Source organism: Lutjanus erythropterus, chromosome 21 (assembly GCF_056507025.1).
Source record: "Lutjanus erythropterus isolate fLutEry1 chromosome 21, fLutEry1.hap2, whole genome shotgun sequence".
Lineage (NCBI taxonomy): Eukaryota > Metazoa > Chordata > Actinopteri > Lutjaniformes > Lutjanidae > Lutjanus > Lutjanus erythropterus.
Window position 1 is genome coordinate 25,957,875 of NC_139337.1, and position 24,858 is coordinate 25,982,732.

General features: G+C 40.7%; 1 protein-coding gene across 1 annotated transcript in view; it reads right to left on the reverse strand.

Moving 5' to 3' along the window:
* Positions 1-939: 939 nt before the first annotated feature.
* myo3a (myosin IIIA) overlaps positions 940-24,858 on the reverse strand; it is a 70,484-nt gene continuing 46,565 nt past the window's right edge. The window contains exons 21-37 of the mRNA XM_084747164.1: positions 23,763-23,916; positions 23,331-23,419; positions 23,082-23,211; positions 21,924-22,006; positions 21,616-21,657; positions 18,228-18,308; positions 17,611-17,816; positions 17,419-17,530; positions 16,681-16,843; positions 16,498-16,584; positions 16,294-16,417; positions 14,616-16,056; positions 13,839-13,983; positions 8,888-8,979; positions 7,622-7,662; positions 2,854-3,120; positions 940-1,589 (exon numbers count right to left, since the gene is read on the reverse strand). Of these exons, the coding sequence (XP_084603290.1) occupies positions 1,475-1,589; positions 2,854-3,120; positions 7,622-7,662; positions 8,888-8,979; positions 13,839-13,983; positions 14,616-16,056; positions 16,294-16,417; positions 16,498-16,584; positions 16,681-16,843; positions 17,419-17,530; positions 17,611-17,816; positions 18,228-18,308; positions 21,616-21,657; positions 21,924-22,006; positions 23,082-23,211; positions 23,331-23,419; positions 23,763-23,916 (3,372 nt within the window). The 3' untranslated portion in view covers positions 940-1,474. The remainder of the gene's footprint in view (positions 1,590-2,853; positions 3,121-7,621; positions 7,663-8,887; positions 8,980-13,838; positions 13,984-14,615; positions 16,057-16,293; positions 16,418-16,497; positions 16,585-16,680; positions 16,844-17,418; positions 17,531-17,610; positions 17,817-18,227; positions 18,309-21,615; positions 21,658-21,923; positions 22,007-23,081; positions 23,212-23,330; positions 23,420-23,762; positions 23,917-24,858) is intronic.

The window sequence follows — 24,858 nt, forward strand, 5'->3', positions numbered from 1 at the left end:
CTAGGAACTGAGTGTTGCAGTTGCCCCAGTTTTTCACTAACTGTGCATTTGGATGGACACAAGTTTGTACATTTTGGATAAGCAAAGGTTTAAAAAGTAAAAAATGTAATAGTATCATAATTCCGCCCATAATCCGTTACGAATTACAGCATAACAATCCAACACTGTCGTGTCCTGCAATGTTTTCTTATCATTTATATCCATGAATGAGAGCAAACAGACCCTGAGGGCATCAAAACTAGCCTGAGCCACATCTGTTATGATTTATGAGCATAATCGCCGACAACCATTTAATGCCAAAAAGGCTGATTAAAATAAATTGAACCCTTCGGCAAGGTCATGACGACGGTAAAACTGTAATATTTGCGTGTTGCGGTAAGTCTATAGAAGCCTAATAGCAATTTTTGGTCACTTTTAGATTTTCTTTAAGATATTAATCACTTAAAATAGTTGCATTAGCATGTTTTTCTTCTATTTGTTTAAAGAGTTTCTATATGATCCAACCCACGTCTGTAACTGCAGGGTTTTGGGCAGCTGCAGGCCCATTTGTTCCCTCCTTGCTGTCTGCGTTTTTGTCTGTATGTAGTTTTTAGTGCCAGTGTGCAGTCAGCATGTCATTGGGGATTCACTAACACTCCCTGTGGGGCTTTCTCTCCTTTAAAATGTCACATAAAGGTCAGAGGTTGAGTCTCAAAGAAATACTCAAGCCACTGTGGAAAAGAGGACTGCGTGAGGAGGAATTTACAGCAGCTGGTTTGATATCAACATGACAGAGCTGCTTCTGATAGCTTGGACCTTTTTTTTTTTTAACCACCAAAGACCAACAGGAATGAAGTGTTTTCAGTTGAAATTGAGCTGAATGTAGCACGTTATCACATCCAAATGTTGCGTGAAGCTCTGCTAAATGTAAGATAAATGAAACACAGCAGGGAATTTGACATATTTTATGTTTTAATGAACAAAACAGAGATTACAGCAGAGGAGAGAGAATTTACATTTATTACAACATGACAACACTGAAGCTGATTTTCCTTCAAAACGGTTGGAAATGCAAAGTATTCAAGTGTGAGAACATGGCTTTTGTATTTACACGATCTTTAGATGTTTTAGAAGTTTAAATTGAACCTCACACACGATATTGAACGAACCGCTTTGAAAGGAAACTGAAAAAACTGGAAAATGAGCAAAAAGTAGCAGCATCTAGTTTACAAATTGCATAAATAAAACCTTCATTTACAGCAAGTTTTAAAGCGTTTTATTATTTACAGTCACCTTCATCTCGTCTACGCAGCGTTAAGATTAATGAGACTCACGGTCGATGCAGTCTTTTCATTTCTAATAGTTTCAAAGGTTTTTTGAAGAAGCTGTGATGAGTCAAATATTTGTATATCTCAGAGCATGATTTGTGTTTGTATCATACCTCAGATTTGGACAGAATATGACGACACACGGCTAAAAAAGTTCAGTCCTGTGTTCAGTACTGTTTGATGAGTTTTCGTCTCTGCGAGGTCTTCCTCAGTAGGTGTCTGTAGTCGTACGGATTGTCGTCAGTCCGACTCTCCGTGGAGGGCATTCTGGGAACTGAGCGCCTGTCAACACGGCACAGGAAAGAACAAATTCAACACAAATGCAGAAAAAAACAAGAGAAAGAAAAGAGTGAGAGAGGAGATGAAAAAAATCACACTGAGAAGAAAGATTTCATATTGTTTATCATCCATCAGCGACCATTTATCATGAGCGTGGGCTGTCCGAGGCGATGACCAGGCAGGACTGAGAAAACAGATGAAATCTGTTCGTGGATTTGTCAACATCGGTCTTTGGACCAACTGGAATGTGAAATGAAGGGGTGGCACTTTTGGCAAAATAAAAGTGCCTCGTGATTACTGTTCTCACATGTAAAAGGCACAAACTCCGCTGATTCTGCATCTATCATTTAACAGCAGGGTTGTGTAATTCATCTGCAGTTTTTAATTTAAGACATTAATATTTTGAAATTAAAACTCCAAATATTCTCTCTTACAAGGCAAATTAATTTTCTGTAACGTTAACTGGATTATTATGGGCAGATCTCAGTCGATGCTACAGTCTAAATGTATTAAAATCGGTGCCTTAATCACAGGATTTGACTATTTTTGTTGGTGAAAGTGGGACAAAGCAACATATTCACTTACATATCACCATAATTTACCTTTACTTTAACCACAACATCACGTTAGTTGTAAAGTAAAAAACAAAGAAAGAAAGAGAAAAGACACTTTACATATACTTTAGTAAACAGCTCAGGGATTTAGTTCTCTGTCTGGACGAACGGTCGACAGGTTACTGAAATACTCAATAAATGGTCTCCATAACCTGAAGAGACCATCAGTTTCTCCTCTAAGAGAGAATATTATTTTTTCCAGGCTCAGAAAAACATCACATCATTCAACCAGACTGAAAAGGAGGGTGGTTTTGGGTGATTTCCAGGATAATAATAGCCTTCTTCTGGCTAAGAGTGTTTTGAAAGAAATTACATCTGTATTTCAGGCTGTGCATTGTAAGGGTTCTGATGTCACGCCAAATAGTCAATATAAATTTTAAATCAGTCGACAGCTTGATTTGATTTTACTTAAAACATTAAAAAACATAAACAAAACAATATAAATAACAGCAAGAATGTGCACGGGAAACTAAAAACCTACAGGCTTATCATGGGACTCCCGCAGTCAGTTGAAGATATGATTTTTTGACTTATTTGTGTTTGTATGGACCATGTGGTTGTGGTCACATAAACGCTGCTGTCGCTGATGAAATTTAGACAATCTTTGGGATCAGCGTTTACAGAAACAGAAGACGTAGAAGACATGTACGTACCTGTTGTCAGCAGCAGGTTTAGGAGGCTCTGGTTCAGTGACGGCTCTCTCTCGGGACGGTCTGCTGGCCGCAACTGGTGTCTGCTCTGCAGGCTGCATCGTGTCTGAGGACCTCCTCCTGTCTGTAGACTGTCTCCTCTCAGGCTGGCTGCTGCTGCTGCTGCTGCTGCTGCTGAGGGACGCGTCCTCTGTGGAGATGCAGGGTGCAGACCTGCTGGTGGACAGTTCCCGGTAGTACTGGTCATCTACATCCAGCAGCTTTCCTGGACTGGAGCACAAATAGAGGAGACAGATGGACATGAGGAGGACAGACTAAGGACTCAAATGATGATGATTTCAGGGCCCTCTGACATGTTAAATTATCACCTGTGAAATCTGTAGTTTTGTTTGTTTGTATTCCCTTTATTAATTCTGTTGTCCTGAGTTACATATCGTCAATTCAAAACTGAGAAACTAAAACTAACAAACAACTGATGCATTTCAGACTTTGTCAAGGTCTTACAGCACAACAAACAAAGGGACTTATTATAGACTCCTCCTACAGACTCCTACAATTAGCAAATTACTGCAATCAAGACTTGAGAGATCACAGGTGTGTGTGTATGTCCTCCCTCACAGAGACTAAAACATCTTAAATCTTAAATGTCAGAGTTTACTTTTCTCTGTTTTCCACATTTCCCCTCACAAGCACCACTGGATTTCTGATGAGGCTGTAATTTAGATATTTATTGTTATTTTTATGCGATAAAGTTAGGATTTTTTAAAGCTGCCTTGTATGAGATACTTATTGATAGTCGGTGCGTTACCTACAGAAGATGGCCGTCGACATGCCCCTAGAAGCAGCAGGAGTACCAGTGTCAGAAACAAAGCAATGTACAGCTGTGGACAGGGTCAGCGCCAAAACAAATTTGAGCCACTTAAAAAAGGCTTACTTAACAAAAAACACTATCAGTATAAGTGTACGCTATGTTTAGAATATTTTCACCACTTCACCTTGACATCACAAAGCATTTTCTGTTGGGAAACCACCGTTATATAAGCCAAATATCGCACTCTCCAAAGCAACCAGACTCCTTTGACAAAAACAGTAATTTTACATTGCAAGACATGTGACTGGTTGATCTACTGCTGCTTCGATCTGTTAGTTTGTTTGTGTTATTGTGTGACTTCTGTGACACTAATTAAGCCTTTCAAACACCAAAGTCACACAATAACACAAACAAACTAACGCATCGAGGCAGCTGTAGCCCAGCAACTCCCTTGTTCTGTGATGTAAAATTAGTGATTTCACTAATGGAGTTTGGTTGGTTTGGAGAGATGAATATTTGGCTTATATCAGGGATGTCCAAACTGTTCCACAAAGGGCTGAGTGGCTGCAAGTTTTCACTCCAACCAACCAACAGCACACGTGACTCCACTGATCAGTGAAATAATATGGCTAGAGCTGAGGTCTAATCTTCTACCATCAGCAGCTCACAGCTCAGCCTCGCCTTCAGCTGCAGGGACGCCGTTATGATGCTGACCTTCATATGAACAGAAGCGAGAAAAAGATGATTTCCACATGTGGATCAATACGTCTCACACACTATTTACATACAGGGGCAAACAGCTATTGGAAATCAGTGTCTTCATGTCTGCAGCGCTGCAACATCCGAGGTGTCAACACCGTCCAGTAAACTGTGATGATCTAACACTGTGATGAGCTGTCTGAGCTGACCTTACAACCACACACACACACACATACAATCATCCCCTGATGAATCATGATGAATGTGCTGTTCTGAGCCTCAAATGAAAATGTCCTCTTGATTGTAATTACAGTATCTCCCTGTTCTCTGGACCAGTGGCTGAATTATGTGATTGGAACAGCGGTGGGAGAGGAAAACCTCGATGACTTTGACTCCTTCAAAAAAAATATTTTGTCGCTTTTTACACACAGATCTGGAAAACAATCTGAATTGCAGTCTAAAACTGATCCCTATTCCTTTAACAAAAATAAGCTAAGATGACATCTTATCTTTGGTTTATCAACAAATATCTGCATCTACTGTAGTTTGTATCTAGTGCTAATTAGCTAATGTTAGCATGCTAACTAAGAATCAAAATACTATAAGTATGAATATCCGGGGTTTTTAAATGCTAGAAACCCAGATTTTTTCCCATTGTAAGTTGATTAATATCTGTCTTTTTTTTTAAATCCGATGCGTCATGTTTGATGTCATGAACACACATGAAAATGGGATTAACGAACAGTAACAGCAGCATGAAGGTCAGTGACAATGTTACAGTGGTTACTGCTTTTATTTCTTTAACTTCAGGCACTCTTTCAAACTCACACCGATTAATTTGGGACAATGTTCGGGCAGCGTTGGGAATGAGGTGAGCATACAGTAGTAAAATATCTGAATTTTAGCATTGTTGTGTTATCATGCTGATAGTAGTATTCAGCTCAAATCAGTGCTGTGCCTAAGAACAGCCTCACAGAACAGCTAGCATGTCTGGACACTCTCTTATTTCAGAATTTCACTTGATGAAACTTGAGCTTTGGTTTAGGTTTTCAGCCACCAGGGAACTAATTCAACCCTGACAGCTGAACCCAAATAGGTTCAGGGACTGGTTCATTACTGGTTTTGCTACTGATGCTGACAACCTTTTCCTCTATTTATCTTCAACAAATTGCAGTTGCTGCAATTGGAAACAGGAGACACTGCTACAGAAGAAATGTGATGGCATCATCAGGTGCTGCAAATGGTGAATATGGAGCCATTTATGAGCTGGTGATGGGTTGAATCACTGTTATGTCACATCTTTAGATACAAAACGGTCATGTAATAGATCGTTGCTTTAACATTGTCAATAAAATAAGGATATTTGTGTTTGACTATCAGTGTTTCTGATTAACTCTGCCTCCCTCTGTCTCCTTTTGCATGTGTTTACTCCCAGTTACTATCATCACCTGTGTCTTCTCTTCAGTTTCCACTCCTCTCACCACCCACGCTCTGCCATCTCCCAACCTCCTCTGCTGTCAGCTTCAGCCCGAGATGCTATCTTTCCTGCTGACCTTCTCATCCTTAATGATGCATGTAAACTGCTCCTGTCCATCGCTGGCTTTATTTATCTGCTAACAAATTATTACCCTTGATGTTTAGCGCTGTGTTGCCTTGTGTGTGTGTGTGTGTGTGTGTGTGTGTGCGTGTGTGCGTGTGTGTGTGTACATCAAGGTGTGTGTCTTCAGACTGCTGTGATAAAGCACCCTGGCCCCTTCGTGTTCAGCCAGCCCTATCGGTCCATCTTCACCTCCTCACACTGGGCGGTACGCTCACCTTGTGGCCTCTACGGCACATACATATGCATGACTACACACATCCACACACTCTTATTTCTTTTAGAAAGAACTGATCTGAAAGTACATTCAGCAACATTTATGAAACATCTTGCATATTTCTGATGCCTGGCATTAAATTTCACTGAATATATTTAACAGCTATAACCACAGTGAGAGATTAGCAGGCGTATCTGTAGTACAGTCTATTACAGTTACAAATAAAAAATACATTAAAATACATTTTTAAATAAAGAGCTACAATGCACAGTCACACATCACCACTCTGTTCTCAACTCTGGCTCCCAATTCATTGCCATTCAAACCTACTGCTACCCTCAGCTACATGCAACAACTGCTAACAATAGCTACTCAGACCAACCACTGACGTTAGCTAAACAGACCAACTGCTAATGTTTGCTACACAAGCCAAGGGTTTACATTATCATCAACATTAGCTACACAACCAATCACTAACAACCGATAATGTAAGCTACACAGACCAACTGCTAACACTAGGTAAACAGCCAACGTCAGCTACCAACCAACGACCAACATTAGCAACACAGACCAACCAGTAACATGAGCTACACAGCCTTACCGCCAATTGTAGCTACACACAGACCAGCCTCTAAGTTAGCTACGCTGACCAACCATTAATGTTAGCTACACAGACCAACCGCCAACATTAGATACACAGACCATCTGCCAATCCTAGCTAATGAGACCAACCACTAACATTACAAACACAGACCAAATGCCAACTACATGAACCACCCTCCAACGTTAGCTACACAAACCAACTGCTAATGATAGCTACACAGACATACCACTAACATTAGCTAAACAGAAGAAATGCTAAGATTATTACATAGCCCAAACACTAACATTAGCTAAACAGACCATCCACCAATGTTGGCTACACAGACCAACCGCTAATGTTAGCTATACAGAAATCCAGTTAGCTCGCTAACCTGTACATATTCCTACTGCTACTACAAAACATTTTGGGACTGTAAGTGGTGATGTTGGTGACCAGAACGGTGTGTAGGTATTAACAGAAGCCCACACACCACACATTAGGTGAATCACCTTTTACCATATTTGGTATTGAGCTAATCAAAAAGTAATGGAAAGCAATCAAGCTACATTACTTTAAAATTGTGATACTTGGATTAGGTTACTGACTTCGATTTTTAAGAGGTAATTAGTGATTTTATCAGAATACATTTTTAAAGTAACCCTGCAAACCCTGCAGATGAGGCTAATTAATTTCACTGATGCTGCAGACCGTTAAGTTTGGACCCAGACACCGTCCTTATGTTGGCGCCGGGCTACAGTCATTACTCTGGACTCCCTGTGCCAAGCAAGCAGGCAGCACGCCAACCTTTTAAAAGAGTAGTGATGGGTTGTTAAAATGAGGTTGAAATAAGAACCAGCCACTTACTCCGCTTTCCTGGGCTTGCGTTTATCATCCTGGACAGACCTCTGAGAGAAGAGAGACAGAGGACAGATTACTACACGTCAATCAAACGCTCCTAATCTCTGTGCTCAGGTAAAGAAAAAGGAAGTGGTTTTAGAACAGTGGTTCCCAACCTTTTGGCTTGTGACCCTGCAACAGCAAAAAGGCTATTTGGCTCATTACAAGTTGCATCTGTTAACAAGCTGTATGCTAAACAACGGATGGATGGCCCATCACTTTGGTCCAGACTGAAATATCTGAACATCTATTGGACTGATTTCCATGCATGTTAATACCAAGTGTAAAGAGCTTCGTAGAGCTGCTGAATTTGAGCATTTGAAATAAAGATTAAATATTTTTAGAGGCCCAATGAGGTAAAATTATCCAGTAATTAACAAAAAAGAAGCGATGAATGTCTAGAAGAAAAACATGACTTTGTGTGGCAGATACTGAACATATTCGACATTCAAATCCTGTTTATCGTCTCTTGACCTCGCCACTTTTTCATGCGACCCTTTGCGATCTCATGTTAGGAACCACTGTTTTTACTTTTCAATCAATAGTAGAAGTATTTCTGTTTTCGAGATTTTCTTTTATTAACAACGTTTTCTGGACTTTTTCATGTCTTTATTAGACAGGACAGCTGAAGTGAAGACAGGAAATGGGGAGATGACAGGAGTCAAACCCACGGCTCCTGCAGAGGACTCACAGTCTCAGCACGAGGGGCAAACGCTCCACCAACTGAGCTACCAGGCTCAAGATTTCTCAGGATTTTTAGTGAATTTGTAAGGGAGCAATCATGCTTTAAAACTACAGAAAAAAACTACCCTTTTTCAAGTTTTTATTCTTCATCAATTGTTGAATGTCGGGTCTTTATTCTTGTTAGATTAGACTATTGATTAAATGTGTTTTACTGTATCTACAGAATAGAGAAACTAAATAGGATTGTCAGCATTGTAAACAAACCTTTCGTGCTGGAAAAGAAGTACCTTTGGGAGGAGCTATTGTTCGCTGAAATTATGGAACATTACAGATAGTTACATAAAAGTACTAAAGAAACTTTTCCAGACAACTTGGCAATAGTCTGATCTTGGGCACATATATAGTAAAGACAGAGAATAATTGCCAATCAATATTGCATTGTGGAAACCAACGGCTGTGGAGGTGGTTACAGTGTCACATGGCAGCAGACAGCAGAGCTTTGCTGTAGTTTGTATCCGAAATCGTTCTCCATCCCTGTCTGTAACTCACATGAATCAGGTTGTAATAGGTGGAGTCCTCCGGTGTGTTGAGGGTCTTCGGCTGCTGCGTCCTGCGGGGGGTCCGCGACAGTCTCTTGTCAGCTGAAAAAGGAACAAAGACGGTTCAAACTGATGTGTTTGCTCCAGGATAAAAGGCGCTGAGTAATAATGTGCTACTTCTCCCTGTCAGAAGTCTGAGCATGAATGGACACTTCAATGAAAATTGAAAATCAGCACATCATTAACCTACAATTTTTGTAGATTTAATGATGTAAATTATGTTTTTGTGCCATCAACATGCGTTTTCCAATTTCCTACATGTCCCAGAATGCCCTTCAGCAACTTTTACGCAGTGTAGAAGTGTAGCTGTCAATTACAGGTGAATATTTGGTAGGGGTGCACAATTAATCAATACAATACAATTAAGTAACATGTACATCTACATTTATCAACAAGAACAAGGTAATCAAAATAACAAAAACTCAGTTAAAGGTAATATTCAGCATTTTCCTAAAATAAAAAAAATAATGCCTCTAAATCATTACTAGAAGTAATGATTTGACTCACTAGAAGTGTGAGGTCCCTCTCCTTGTGTGTTTTCTAATTTTCTCATGTTCTGCTCTACTTTTGACCCTTTTGGGCTTCAGGCCTGGTGTCAGGCAGGTTTTTTGTTCTTTGTTCTTCAATCAGTCAGTCAAAGAGGAAGCTGCAGCAAAATCTCTTGTACATGGACGATTTATTAAACTAAGGATTGCTGCATATTCTACCTTTAAGTACAAGGTGCATTTGGAGTGTCTGTTCAGATAAATTTTAGTTAAATTTTATTTAGACAGTTCCAAATTTTACAAAGGTCACTAAGTTATTTAATTTTATTAGTTAACAGGTTTTTCCTTTCTTTTGAAGCATTTGGTAATTTTATGTTTTTTATCAGAGAGCAGATATTAGAGAAATGACAGGGAACATTGGGATACAAGGATGTCCCTTAGACGAGTTGAGCATAAAATCTGATCATGTATTTCTTTGATTAAACCTAAATGAAGTCCAGGTCCAAGGGCTCTGTCTATCATTTGAACGTACAACAGCCAGTAGGATCATGACACACATGGTTGGTTGGATCACAGGAGACACTATTGAGTGTGATTTGACACCTTATTGAACTGCCCTCCATACATACTGCAGTTTAACCCGGAGGCCTTTGGGGGCAGTTTGAATTTTCCAATAGAGAAAACAACCTTTGACACAAACAAAGCGTCCTATAACTTTGTTCGATTTCCTGCACCGTATACAGAATATACAGAAAGAGGTGTGTTTGTTCCCTGCGTAACATCTTCCATACGGCACTGGATGTGTTGCAATCTATCCCATCTGTCGTGACTGATCTACTGTTACAATATTCCTCTCTGGGCATGTGATAATGTAATTATTAATATATTACAATGACCTTTGCTTGTTGCTCATTATTAATCACTGCTCATGCAAGAGGGAAACACGCTGCACAGAACAATCCATCATGTGCAGCAGCTCTCAGGTAAAGGAGCTGAAAAGTTTGTGATATTATTGAACAACTCAATCTAAAGGTCATTCTGTGTTGCGCAAACGAGTAAAGCCAATTTCACACACGCATTTTATTATTAATTCCTGCCATAATTGTTGGAAACGCTCGCTCACAAAGCGTGATTAACATTTGATGACCTTTCCCATGAAGAACAATGTGACTGGCGTTCCTCTGATTTCACTGTGTGTTTGTCACAAACGGTTCTGATCAATTTTATTGCGTTATAGAAATACCCAAGGACGGCAGAGGACTGTCGATGGAGGAACGAACTAGTGGGGATCTGAAAAGCATAATCTTACAGAGAGCTGCAGCAGCCTTTGGAAATAACACAGATAATTCATTCTGCTTTACCTCAGGCAACGTGCTGTGCTAAAGAAACGACTGTAAAGGGCAGACATGCCTGGATTAAAGGAACACTCCACTCTACTGGAAACTCTATGTGGAGTAATGTGTGTGTGGGTAATGTTGGTAAAGATTTCACCAAAATAAAGCACAAGCATGCTGAAGAAATGGTTTGACATTCTAAGAAACACGCTTATTTGCTCTCTTGCAAAGATCCAGATGTAAAGAATCAACACAACTCTCAGTCTGCACAGTAGATTTGAAGCTAGAGCCAGCAGCCAGTTTGGTTAGTTCAGCTTGAAACAGGGAAACAGATATTCTGGCTCTGCCTAAAGTTAATAAAGGTAACAATTTGCATCCCAGCGGCTGTAAAGCTTCTTAATTAACACATTAAATTCTCTGAATTGTGTTCCATTGCCACTGTCGGTTAAAAAAAACAAAAAAAAACAGAGCAAGGTGAGCGGGGTAATGTTCCATTGATGGAGAAAAAACCCTCTATTCTCAAAGATTAAAAGTGGTAAATTAACAAGAGAAAATTCAAATTCATGGAAAGAAAGCTTGAATATTCCATGAGAATAAAGTCACAAGTTTAGGTAAAAGAACCACATCACTTCACATCAGCTGCTGTGAGTCAGTCTATATGATATGATGATATGAGGGAATATTTATTATTTTATTTTTTATTTTTTACCTACCACCACCTAATAAGCCATCATAGTGCCCTTCAAACTTCCTACAGTATCTGTGTCTGGCAGCTACAGTATGTTTAAGTTTTGAGAAAGATTACGCCTAGGACAAAAACTATGGTTAGGGTATAATTAAGGTTAGGCAACTAAAACAGTTGGTTAAAGTTAAAGTGAGACTACAAGTTTGAAAAATAGAAATAAACTCTTCCTCATAAATATTTATTTATAATCCATAAAATGGAACTGCACTGATTTGCTGCTGCAGCCTTATTTGGTCTGGTATGAGCAGTCGCTTACGGTGGCTAATGTCAGAAAACCTAAAATATGACTGTGTGGCTGACATTTCTGCATCCGTTTGCTGACTTATGACTCTTCTCTACCGGTGCTACTCTTACACAACATTTTATCTCACTCACGTTGCCTTATGATGACGTCTTTAAAGCAGGGATGCATGGATCTGATACCCAGTGTCTGTATCTGTGTCACTGGATCGCATATTGGTGGAAAAAATGTACAATCCGATACGATCCATTAGTCTCAACTATCATGTAAATGCTTAACTACACTTGAGTGACAAGCCATGAAGAGAGATGTGTCACAGCAACACAGATGAGCAGCATGTGTCAGGTGAACGGAGGCCGAACCTGAGTGAGACCTGTCAACAGCGCTGTCATCATGTCAGCAGCTCTGAATTATTTAAGCTCAAGGAAGAAAAAAGCAGAGTGCAATTTATTTAAATTTCATTTTGAATGTTTGCATCGTGCTAACCATTTAAAAATGCTGCCAAGTGTTTGAAAAGTTTCGAGTTTCAGGAGTAGATGTTTATAATGGTTAAAGATAGAGTTATCAATTAATCTACTGTATTACACTGCACGTCTTTGGACTGTGGGAGGAAGCCGGAGTACCTGGAGAGAACCCACGCAGACAAGAGGAGAACATGCAAATGCTGCACAGAAAGGCCCTGCCCCAGCCACAAACTCTCCAGCTCCTGAGCCAACTGGGGGATTTGAACTCAGGACCTTGTTGCTGTGAGGCAACAGTGCTAATCACTGCACCACCGTGCCGCCCAAACAAATAAGATTTCAATCTATTTAATACAGTGTCTGGCTCCAACTTTCTATTTAGACTGCAGTGTTAATTTTTGGATGTGCAGTTGTTACATATTGCTCCTTTAAGCCAAAAGTTACACAGCCTCGCTTTGAGGCTCTCAGTCCCCCTAAGCCTACCCAGAATCCCCTGGTACCAGCTATCCGCCCCTGGGGAGGCCTACAGCAGGCTCTCCATGCCAAGTCTGGTTAGTTTGGGCTTGCTACACCCAACATCCTGACCTCCACAACTTGATTCCACCTTGCTATCTAAAGGATTTCTGCATTAGCACTGAACAGGGTGTCAGATGAAAATTAATGTTCAGTGAGAGTCCAGTGTGAACTTTATTCCTAAGGACACAGAGACCCTTATGAGTTTTCATTACAAATTATGCAAAAAATCAAATTAAAATGACAAGAATCCCACTGATACAAATTCAGTGCTCCACTTCAAAAGATTTAAAAGATATTGTAACCCTTCACTTTATACTTTGTAATGATGCCAAAGACCAGAAGAGTGGCAGGATAATTATCGTGCCAGCCAAGAAAAGGCAATCATTGATATTATTACATAATTATTACATTATTTTGTCAGGGCGCCTGACGGCGACATTTCAGCTGCCAGCTCCGTTTTGCAAAGACTCGCTCGCCAGCCTGAAAGCAATTACACCTATCACCTGCGCAAATCAAATTTTATTTTTGATGACACATTGGGTAGAGGAGCGCTTCCTGTTTTGGCACTTGACTTTCCCAGGTTTCCTTGATCTAATCAAGCCACACGAGAGAGAAAAGAGGACAGCGGACGTCGATAACATCGCCTTCTTCTGTGAGACGACGGTAATAAAATGTCTTTTTTTGACATTAAGAAAACATGAAAAAGCTGGCACAAGCTTTAACTCTGGAATAATAAATAATGACCAAGGAGCAACTCCCACCACAAATCCTTATTATTTACTATCAAGGTTTGAACATAATCCTTTCTTTTCTTTTTAATATGGAGGAAAATGACAGTTTCACTCTTACTTGGGTGAATGTGAACTCCATTTAGTTGTGTATCAGTGAAGGATAACCTCAGTGCACCAAAATCAAAAAAGCCTCTATGAAGGATGGATAAACCAAAAGAAGAGATAAATTTCCTCTTTAGACAGGCAGCCTGTCATTCTTAACTATGTGGGACTTTAAAGGCAGAACCAAAAAGTGCACATTAACCTCGGGTCAATCCGAGCCAACATTATGCATTATATTTACTGCTTTATAATCTGTTTTTCACACAGCCAATCTCAATTATCTTACTTGATTGGTGATGCTGGGGAGCGTAGCCGTTCATGGCTTTCCCTCTCACAAACAAGACGTTGTTCTCAGGGTTTGATTGATGGGCCTGAATGATCTCATTCAACTTCTGCTGCAGGGCCGCAAAGTCCTGAGACGTCTTTGTGATCTGTTGAGGAGATTTGACAAAAACAATGAGTGGAAAAAAGGATGAGCTGGAGAGCAGAGATAGTCTGGATTATTTCAGCTGGGGCTGCATGAGGTACTCATCCATGCTATTATGTGACTTCAGTGGATTCAAACCAACCTTTTAAAACACACAAGTCACACAATAACACAAACAAACTAACCAGTCGAGGCAGATATGTTCTAATACCATTGTTCTTTCCGATTCCTAGCTGTTTTGTTTTCCTAACAACCCCAAAACAGTTCAGTCAAATCAAGTTCACAACCTCAAAAGAAAGACAACGCAGAAACTCTGCTCCGGGTTTTACTGCAGACCCTCACAAAAACAAACCGCTGCTACAATAACATGAATTTGTAACGCAATCTGATGCCGAGGTAAACCTGCCGCTTCTCTCCTCCACTGGCCATAAAATATGACACACGAGACGCTGCTGGAAAGTAGAAGGGTCGTGTTTTTGTGCTAATACATTAAATCGTATTAGACAGACTTGTTTGGCTCTGGGTAGTAAATGTCTTTTTAGGTTTGAGGACAAAGTTTTGGACCTATTCTGCTGACCCTGTCCACATTACAGTACATAAGGTACCTCATACAACCCCGCTTCAAAGAGATATTACCTGTTTGGAGAAGCTCTCTAGCTGTGCAGCTTCTGCCTGAGCTGTTTGCTTGTTGGCCTTCAGGTTCTTCCTGTCTTTGTAGCCTCTGAAGTTACTCTGGATCTTTACCGCAGCCTGCTCCTCCTCCAGTCTTTCTTTCTCGGCGTCCGTCTCCTCTTTACGTTCTATCACCACGTCAGTTACGTCCAGGGCCTCCTCCTCCAGGGCCGCCTCCTCCGGAGCCTCCTCCTCCTTGGCCTCCTCCTCGTTTGCCTCCTCTTCAGTTGCCTCTTCCTCTTTAGTTTCCTCTTCTGCATCACTGGCAACTTCTTCCTTTGTTTTCTGTCTTGTTTCTCTCTCTGCTTTCAGTTTCTTTCGGTCCCGATGGCCTCTGAAGTTGCTCTGGAGGACAGTAGCAGCTTTTTCCTCATCCAGTCCCCCTGGGGTCTCTGTAGAAGCTTCCGGCTGGGATTCTGGCACTGATTCTTCTGTCTGTGCTACTTGTTCTTCTTCTTTTGGAGGCTCTGGTGTAGCTTCTTGTTCCTTCTTCTTCTTCTTTGGGATCTTTCCCTCCTCTTCGAGTCGTTTGCGCTCCTTATGGCCGCGGAAGTTGCTCTGGAGCACCACAGCTGCTTTGGTCTCTTCTTGGTCGTCTGCCTTGACATCGCTTGAGGAAACTTCTTGAGCGTCTGTTGATTCTTCTTCTTTCTCCTCGCTGCAGATTTCTTCTTCTGCTGGTGCTTGAACTTCTTCAGGCACTTCTTCCTCAGCAGCTGGGCTGCTTTCAGTGGGCACTTCTTCCTCTTCACCAGCAGGACTTTTTGCTTTCTGTTTCTTTGCTGGGATCTTGCCTTCTTCCTGCAACCTCTTCCTCTCTTTGTGACCTCTGAAATTACTCTGCAGGACAGTGGCAGCCTTGGTTTCTTCTTCTATGTTGCCGACCTCCTCCTCTGGAGCCTTATCTTCTCCGTTCTCCTCCTTCTTCTTCTCCTCCTGCACTTCTTTTCCTGCATTGGCATCTGCTGCTGGCGCATCCTCAATCACAGCTTCATCTGCCACTTCTGTATGTTCATCATCTTCTGGCACCTGTGTGTGATCGCTGTCATCATTCTCCTCTGCTTCATATGTACTTTCCTCCTCTTCTTCATCCTCTTCTGGCTTATCAGCTGTCTTTTGCCTGTCTTCTTCTTTGCTGGCAGGTTCTTCTTGCTCCACAACATCTGGAGGTATCTCTAACTCAGCCCCAGCCATTGTCTTTTTTCTCTCCTTAAACTTTTTCCTTTCTTTAAAGCCCCTGTAGTTGCTCTGCAGAACCACGGCGGCCTTCGTTTCCTCGTCATCATTCTTCGCTTCGTTGTCGGCAGCAGGGGAAACTTCTTCATTGGTGACTGTCTCTGGCTCAGGAGCTGCTTCCTCTTTTTCTTTGAGGGCTTTCTCTTCTTTCTCTTTCTCTTTGGCTTCCCTACAAACAAAATCTTTGTCAAAACACAGTCTATCTTTTAAGTGCTACATTATAAGGTGAATATTGTATTATATTTGAAAGAGATCAGTTTTCTTTGCTGATGATGTCAATCTTACAAAATCTGAATCTTACAAAAACATCTTTCATTTCAACCTTTCAGAGCTTTTTCTTTCAGTTTTGAACTATGACATTACATTCAATCCATACTATATTGTGTAAATTTCTTCTCTCCCATACCGTTTTCTTTTGAAGCTTTTCCTTTCCTTGTGCCCTCTGTAACGAGCCTGAATCTTGGTTGCAGCTCTGTTCTTCTCGTCTACCAACTCCTTGTATTTCTTTTTTGCAAGATAGCCCCTGCAAACTGAAGAAGGTAAATCAATGTAACGCACATGAAGCTTAGACTGTGTTGGATAACTTGATTCCATCTCAGATTGTTCTTACCAGCCTGAAACTGGATGATGAAGGCTTCTAACTTCGCTTTGCTTTTGTCATCAGCCACCTTCTTCCGGACTTTGTGACCTCTGTAAGCTGGAGATTGGGATAGAAATCATTAGAATAACTAACTTGATGACTTGTTGATGTTCTGGTAGACAACAGCTGTGCAGAGCGGACAGTTTTACGAACCCGACTGCAGCACCAGAGCGCTCTGTTCTCGCTCTTTTAATATCCGCCGGTATCGCTTGGCTCCCAGCCAGCCTCGGACGTAAGCCTGCAGCACGATGATCCGCTGTGTGGCCTGCTGCACCATCAGGTTCAGATGTTCAACGTGGTAGTATTTGAGGAACACCTGAGAGCACGGACACATAAAACACTTTTCTGGTCACCAGATCTTATCTGTTTTACCTCAACAGGATCAGCTACAGAAATTTGCTTTTAATTGATCTCAGATTCACTAATACTGCATTGGAACAGCAGAATCTGATACTGCTTCAGCTACAAGTTGTGAATTTCTGAATCTAAATTGCCACTCAGTACAGTTTCTACATGCTTAATGTACAGATTTCAACTGGATCTTTGAAGTTTTAGAAGTTCAGTAACTTTCGAAAGTTGAACATTAAACATAAATAGGAGGTTTGAAAGGATTCATAACAAGATTAAATAAACAGATTTGAAACTTGATTCAGGTTGGACACTGATTTGTCAGCTCCATGCTGTATGAAAAGGAATCCATTCCAATCCATGTTCCAGTTTAGTCAGTTTGCCCCTTATGCATTAAAAAAAAATCTTTCTTATTTATTTGTTACTGCAGAGATAACTGTAAGCACAGAGCCCTGCCACTTATCACTTCCTTTAAACCATGAATTAGCAGACGTAGAGCTGAATAAAACACATTCAGTCAGAAAACAAAACGTCTCTACTTACCTTAGTCTTCCCCATCGCCCAGCTCTCCAGTTTGGCCTTCTCCAGGATCGCAGCACATGTTTCTTGAGTCACAGGTGGCTCCTCGTGAGCATGGAAAGCCAGGATGTAGTACCTGGAACAGTCGGTATAATCAGCTGGACACTAATGAAAGAGCCAACACACATCATACGCAGATTTTCACTCGCTGCTGACCTCTTGATGAAGTTAGCGAACAGGATGCGGTGAGAGTAGCCCTGCCGTCTGATCTTGGCCGTCTCCAGAACTCCAGTGTATCGCAGCTGAACCAGGACCTTCTCCCGGTCAAACTTGTTGGCGTGACGATCGTTGTTTGGTTTGATGCAGCGGACAAAGTGAGGCTGCCCTGCCACCATCTTAGACAGCAGGTCCATCAGAGAATACTAGAAACACATCAGAGAGCTTGATTAATGGTTTATGAAACAATGTTGGTGAGAAAAAGAAGAGAAAGCTGTTTGTAACACATCTCTGCAAAATGACCAACCTTTGATCTAAATTCAAATAAATATATGATCATTTTTTATTTTGCATTTAGAGAATGTACTTGAAAAAGACAATAAAGTCAAAATCAAGTCAAAGTTTTGAGAATAAAGTCGAAATATCGAGATTAAAGTCACAGTGAAGTGACACTGTCAAGAATAAAATCAAAAGTAAGTAAGATTTTTAACTTTTAGTATTAGTCTTCAGGGTGACAGTCAAAATGGTATTTCGACTTCAACTATTCTCGACATTTCAACTCATCCCCCGCCCCCTTATGCCTGGCTCTACTAGTCTTCAGTAGAAAACAATCTTACTCTGAAGTAGGAGGCCACGGTCTGCGTTCTCATGTTGGTGGTTTCTCTCGGGTGGTAAGGCGTGTCTCCGTGGTCACTCGACTGAACAGACAAACATGAAGCTGGTCACACATCATAATAATTCACGGTGTATTTTATGTGTCTCTACAGACTAATATCTTTACTGTACATACAACTTTATGAGATACATTTTAGTACAACGCACATTAAAGGCCAACTGGGTAGTTCAACAGGGGAGGATGAAATGAAGACACTGAGTCAACTGAATCACACCTGCAGGTGATTCACGTCTTTAAAATTGTAATGTGGCTGATATTTTCATTACAATTTTTTGTCTGTATACTACGCTTTTTTAATCTTTCTTTGAAAAATCACCGTTTGTTTTTGTACTTTGTCATCGAGGGGCACATGAAGCAAGCATTTTTTTTCAGGAGCAAGCTTTAATTCCTGAGAAGGCTGCAAAAGAGACGCATAAGATGGATAAACACAAAAACAAAGTGCCAAATCAAGAGTATGGTCTGCCTAAATACAACTAGTCTGATGCTATAACTTCATAAGGTGTTACTATCAGTTAAAACAGTTTAAAAACTTATTAAAGGGATTGTTTGGGTTTTTTGAAGCTTATCCATAGTCAGTGTTTTACCTACAGTAGATGGCCGTACCAGTACAGAAAGCTAAGAAATGTATTTACATATTTTAGCCATAATTAGAATATTTTAACCACTTTACCTTGCCATCAGACAGCCTTTTTCAACAGAAAACCAATGTTATATAAGCCAGAATTTGTTTTCTCCACAGCAACCAGACTTCATTGGTAAAATCTGTCATTTTTACCTCACAGGACAAAGGAGTTGCTGGTCTACCACTGCCTCAGTGGGTTAGTTTGTTCATGCTATTATGTGACTTTGATGTATCTGAACTATCCCTTTCAAACACGATAGTCATCTATTATCATTTACAAACTAACCCAGTACATCAGCGACTCTCGTGTTCTGTGAGGTAAAATGACTGTTTTTGCCAAAGGAGTTTGGTTGGTTTTGAAAGAGCAATACTTGTCTTATATAATGGCGGTTTCTCAAGATAAAAAGCTTTCTGACAGCAAGTTTATGCACTGAAAATGTTCCAAATGTAGTGCATTCTTATATAGATAGTCACTTCTTCTGTGCTGGTACTTCTGCTGCTTCTCCAAACTGGAAGCGTGTTAACCACCATCTACTGTAGGTAATACACTATGTTTCTGACTGAGGACCTCATACAATCCCACTTCAAATAATCTAAACTATCCCTTTAATTAACTGCACTTACAAAAGCTTACAGTATTTGCTCTCATAAAGACAAACTAGAACGCTACATCAATATAAATATAAAAAAATGACAAAAACAAATGTATTAACCTTCATCCAGTGCATATTGTGTAACATTTTAACAGCTCTACATCTAATTCTCAGCACTGCTACACATTGGTGGAAACCAGTTTACAGCAGCCGTCAGCCTGATACTGTTTCAGATGCTCATTGTGGCTCTTAAGAGCGAAGCCTTTGATGAGCTTTTTGTCTAACATATGCAGATGAATGGAAATAGATTCAAGAACTCATCAAACACAGTTCATTTAAATGTAGCTACTGTCAATTGCTTTTAGGTGAGCAAATTGCCTCAGGCCCTACATCCAGCAGGCGCTGTGATCGTGTTCTGCCACAATCTGAACAAATTCACTAAAGTGAGTCACATCATTTCTTTAAAATAAGTTCTTATTTGGCCACTGGCAACTGAAACAGACTGCAGCTGATTACTGAATGTTCTGAATGCAAAATTTAATACTTTCTATGCAAGTCATTTTACTCTAATTAGTTATCAACATGAGGCATGGTGCTATTAACAGACAATCTACCACAGCAGTGGATGTGAAAGACAGGTTTTAACACAGCATTTACTTCTACAGTCAGAGGACTTAATGATGATGGGGAAATGATTATGCATTTAGCATCCTGCAAAGGTTGCACACACGCAGGAGAACAACGACGTGAACGCAGTCTGTATGTAAGGATGCAACGGATTTTTGCCAATGTCCGATATGCCGATATTTTATATCTCATTTTGGCCGATTGCCGATGCCATTACAAACATATGCACACATAAAAAAACACAATACTTTTCAAAATGTACACATCCACTGAGAAAAGTAATAAAACTGCTACTGCTGAAAAGCAAATTCGCCACAAAGATCAGGATGACAGGTCTTAGGATAGACAATCAATTTGCAGTGTTGAATAACTGTAAATAGCAACTTTGCTATCTGTTTCAGACGCTTCCAAAACCTGCATGCCACAGATACACTCGCGTCACATGCCCATAATTCAAACATCATCTTAAAGACCCCTTTTCTGTTTTGCAAGTTTTTGTGGGCAGCGCTTAAGTGGAGGCAAAACAATTCCCTAAACACGTTAGCTAACACTAGCTAGCAAGTTTTCTTGGCTTTTTTCTTTATAATGGCTGAAGAAAAGTGAGTTTTTCTGAATATGTGCAGTTGCTCACACTACCGGACACTTTTCCAACAGCAGAAGTTTGGAAAAAGTTCACATTAATCAATGAGAGCAGACTGGGTGATCCGTGCACGTTCACCCAGTAGATGGATGAGCTCTCAACAACTGCCACAGGGTTGGGTGATTGATTAGCTATATTGGCGACTGGCAGAGTCTATCACTAGTTGTTTTTATGGGGGGCGATTTTTGTCATTTTATTTTGCTAATTTAAGCAGCACAGTACACACCTTCTCACTATGTTTTACGTCTAATGTGGTTAATTAAGGATTTATTTAAACCAGGGCTGGTGATTATTATAACAGCAGAAATGCCGCCCAAGAAGTTTTGGTGAGTTTTATTTTGTTTCTGTCTGTTCCAGTAAAAATTAAGCGTAACGAGGCAATAAAAGCTCGTCTTAGTTTGGTAAAAAGTTCAATTTTGAGCCATTACGACCTCAATTCTGGCAACAAACAACGCTGCAAGATATTTTCGGTTGTTATGTGGCTAACTGTGCAAGGATGATTTAGGTTTGCCTCCAGTTTTTTCTTTATTTTGCGTCAAACTAACACAATGTTATGTCAACATTCATCTCGGGCTGATAATAATATTTGATTTTAAAGCGTTTATTGGCCGATGCTGATGATGTGTTGATATTATAGTGCGTCCCTGCTGCACGCATGTAGTGAAAACATATTGTTTGCAACTATGAAAGATGATATAACAACAATACAGGATTTATCTGTTACTGACTCTGAATACAATCAACTACATTTGAAGCTATTTGTACATTTTAGAAGATCTAGGGTGAGTAAGGGTGTCTACATTGGTAAAATAACTCAACACACAAACTATATGGAAACGTGGATTACCTCGCTGAAAGAAAAAGAACTGTATAAGGTTAGGACTCCCATCTTTTATGATAGAAAAGCAGAGAAAGAGAGAGGAGGACAAAAAGTAGACAAAAAAGGTAAGAACAGAAGAAGCTATAATTGCAGTTGGGTATAAAAAAAAAGAGCAGAAATGAAACGAGACAAAAACGGCTGAATTGTAATTCACGAGAGGTTTTTGGCTCTGGTAGCGAGCGTACGAGGGGAAAAAAATAGATTGAACAACTTTTCAGAGGAAGTTCTTGATGTAGAAGATAATACAGAGATAATGCAGACGGCGCTGTAAGTACCTTGGCGAAGGTGATGGTGCGTGTCGGGGTCCGCGGGCTGCGCATTGTGTTTATGCCTTTACCCTTGGTGTGGGCAAGGTTGCCTGGGAAATAAACAAAGGGAGGATGAGAGTCAAACACAAAGTTCCCTCAGGAAACAAGCACAGAAACTGGGCTGTATGTATATTTGTATCACATGGGGTAAACTGATCAGGTTTTTTTTTTAGTAGAAAACTCTCCAGAAGTCTGGAAATTGTTTCCCGTCACACTGAACACTGAATACTGAAGTCAATGGAGTAGACACCAGAGGAGTTCAGGAGTCTATTCCTCAACATGAGCTACTGTTGATTAGAAATGAAAGTACGACGCTCGATATGACAGCTTTAAGACTACTTTAAGCGAGTGATTATGTGATTATTGGCTTTGTGATTCGATTATGACAGAGCTGGCAGCCTGCTGCGTCCACACAGGTTACTGTCGCTGCCAAGGTCAGCTCATTACAACAAAAGTCTGGCAGACGGGAGAGGAGAGCCCGGCTAAAACAGGCAACAATAGCCTGTTGTTTTACTTTAAGTATGTATTCGGTGCCATGGACGGATTATGAGAGAACAGGCTGCTGGGGAAAGACATGTCAAAGGTCGTCCTCGCCTCCTTTACAGGAGCAACCCAAGACTGAAAGAGGCACAGTGTCTTTTCAGTCGTTTGTGGTAGTTTTGTGTTGTTTTTTGGTACTTTTGTGTCTCTTTGTGGTAATTTTTCTCTCTCCTTGTATCTCCTTTGTCGATGTATTAATTTTGTGTCTCTTTGTGGTAGTTTCATATCACTTTTTCGTACTTTTGTACCTCTTTGTGGTAGTTTTGTGTCTCTTTGTCACAGTTTTGTGTCTCTCTGTGATAATTTTGTGTCTCTGTAGTCATTTTGTTTCTCTTTGTGTTACCTTGGCCTCCTTGTAGTCACTTTTTTCTTATCTCGTTGTAGTACTTTGATGTCTCTGTAGTAATTTCGTGTGTCTTTGTGGTCATGTGATTGTCTTCCACAGAGAAATACTGACAGTCACTTCCAGCAGATGCTCTGGCACCTTGTGCTCCTGGGCCTGAGCCCAGTAGAATTATTCAGTAATCCATCCATGTTCAGCGCTGCTTCCTGTTTTCTACGGAGAAACTTTGTGTGCTTCTTTACCTGTCTTGGTGAGGGGATGGGTGACCAGTTTGCGAGTGAGCTCATTTTCCGACGACCTCAGCAGCAGGACGATGTCAGCTGGTAGTGTGTCCCTGTTCTTGGCCAAGAAGCCTGCAGCATTGTAAATCACCTGAGAGTTTGGTAGAGAGGGAGAATAGTTGTGTGAAGGCCAACGCACATCAAGTTATGTAGCTTCAGTTTAAAACAAAACCTCCGGACACGGATTATTTATAATCATATATCGCTAACCTTGCCAGCGTAGTGGTGAATACCGAAGCCAAGGTCGACCCTCTTTGGTCTCCAGAAGCTTTTGGTCTTCAGGTTATCTTCAAATTTCTCTAAAATGTCCAACGATATGCTGGTTAATTATCCCCAAAACCATTGTGAATATGCTCTGTCAGCCAGATAAAGTACTCATAAGTGTATTATAACTTCATTTAAAAGGTGAATATATATTTCTAAATATCAAACGCACGCTTTTCTTTCAGGTACTTTTCTCTCAGCAATTTAATGTGTACTTGATTGCTATAAAAAAGGGAAACGTTAAGTTTCAGATCTGTTGGTTTCTCCACAAGTCGCTTGCTCTCATTTGTGTCTACGGACGCTCAGTCAACATTTCGTGGGCTAACAAAGGTTGTAAACAGTGAATCGACCCTCCAGTCCAAAGCTGAAGAGACTGACCTACGAGGGTCTGGTCTGTGGCCTGTGGGAAGCGACTCTCCTCATCCAGAAGTGAGAGCATCCCCATCGGCTTCTGTAAGAACAGGTCCAGGAGGGGCCGGTTGTCCTCATACTCAATCATCCGAGCGTCCACCTCCTCATTCAGGTACTCATCCTATACAGAAATGGCAGACACCAAGGATAGAATCATGGCTTTATAAAATTGCTTTCTTTGTGCAAGGTGATCTCCTGGGGGGGGGCATTTTCCGTTTTTATTGTGGCCTATAATGCTCAATTGCTGATCTGTTCATTCTCATCTCTCCTAGTTTTTTTTTGTGTCCTATTATTGGTCAGATAAATGGTCCTCAAGGGCTAAATCAGCTCCACCAAGGCCAGAAAACTGTTGGAAATTATGGCAAGATGAGCAGCTGGTTGCTCAGCAAAAAGAGAGAAATGTTTGGATTTAACATTTGATACCTGGATCTCTATTACCTGGAAAATAATTGTACCTACTATAGAATACAATGTTGGTTTGTCTCTTCTTTATTCTTTACTCTGAACCCCCTTTAGATGCTGCTACAGTGGCAGCTACCCTTTCTGAGGTCCACACACAACAAAAAATTTCTGTAATTGACATAACAGCACCGAGTGTACCTTTAAATCTATTTTCTGTTCCCCTCGCCCTTATCTTTTTAATGTCATGCTTGAATGTTCAGAAAGCCTAAACTTTACAGTAAGAGTGACACACTAAAGATAACCTGGCCACCAGCCAGAAAATAACAAGCCAAAACTAACACCAGAATGTGTTGCCTCTCGTTGTATTGTACTTGGTGACACGCTTCCCTTCCTCCCCGCGGATAAGCCTGCTCTGGAGGGCAAAGTGAGCCGAGACCTCCACTTTATACTTAGCTAACCTGATCACATCAGGTTGACTGACTCTCTGAGCTGCTAGCATGACTCAGCAACACCACCGGAGACTTCTATTCAGGGAAGAAAAGGACAAAACGGGAGCGAACACCGTCAAATCAACGTGCTTATTCTAGCGTGACGTGCACACCGTGAAGTAAACGAGCCACATCAGGAAATCTGCAGGGATGCAAACATATAGGAACAATAT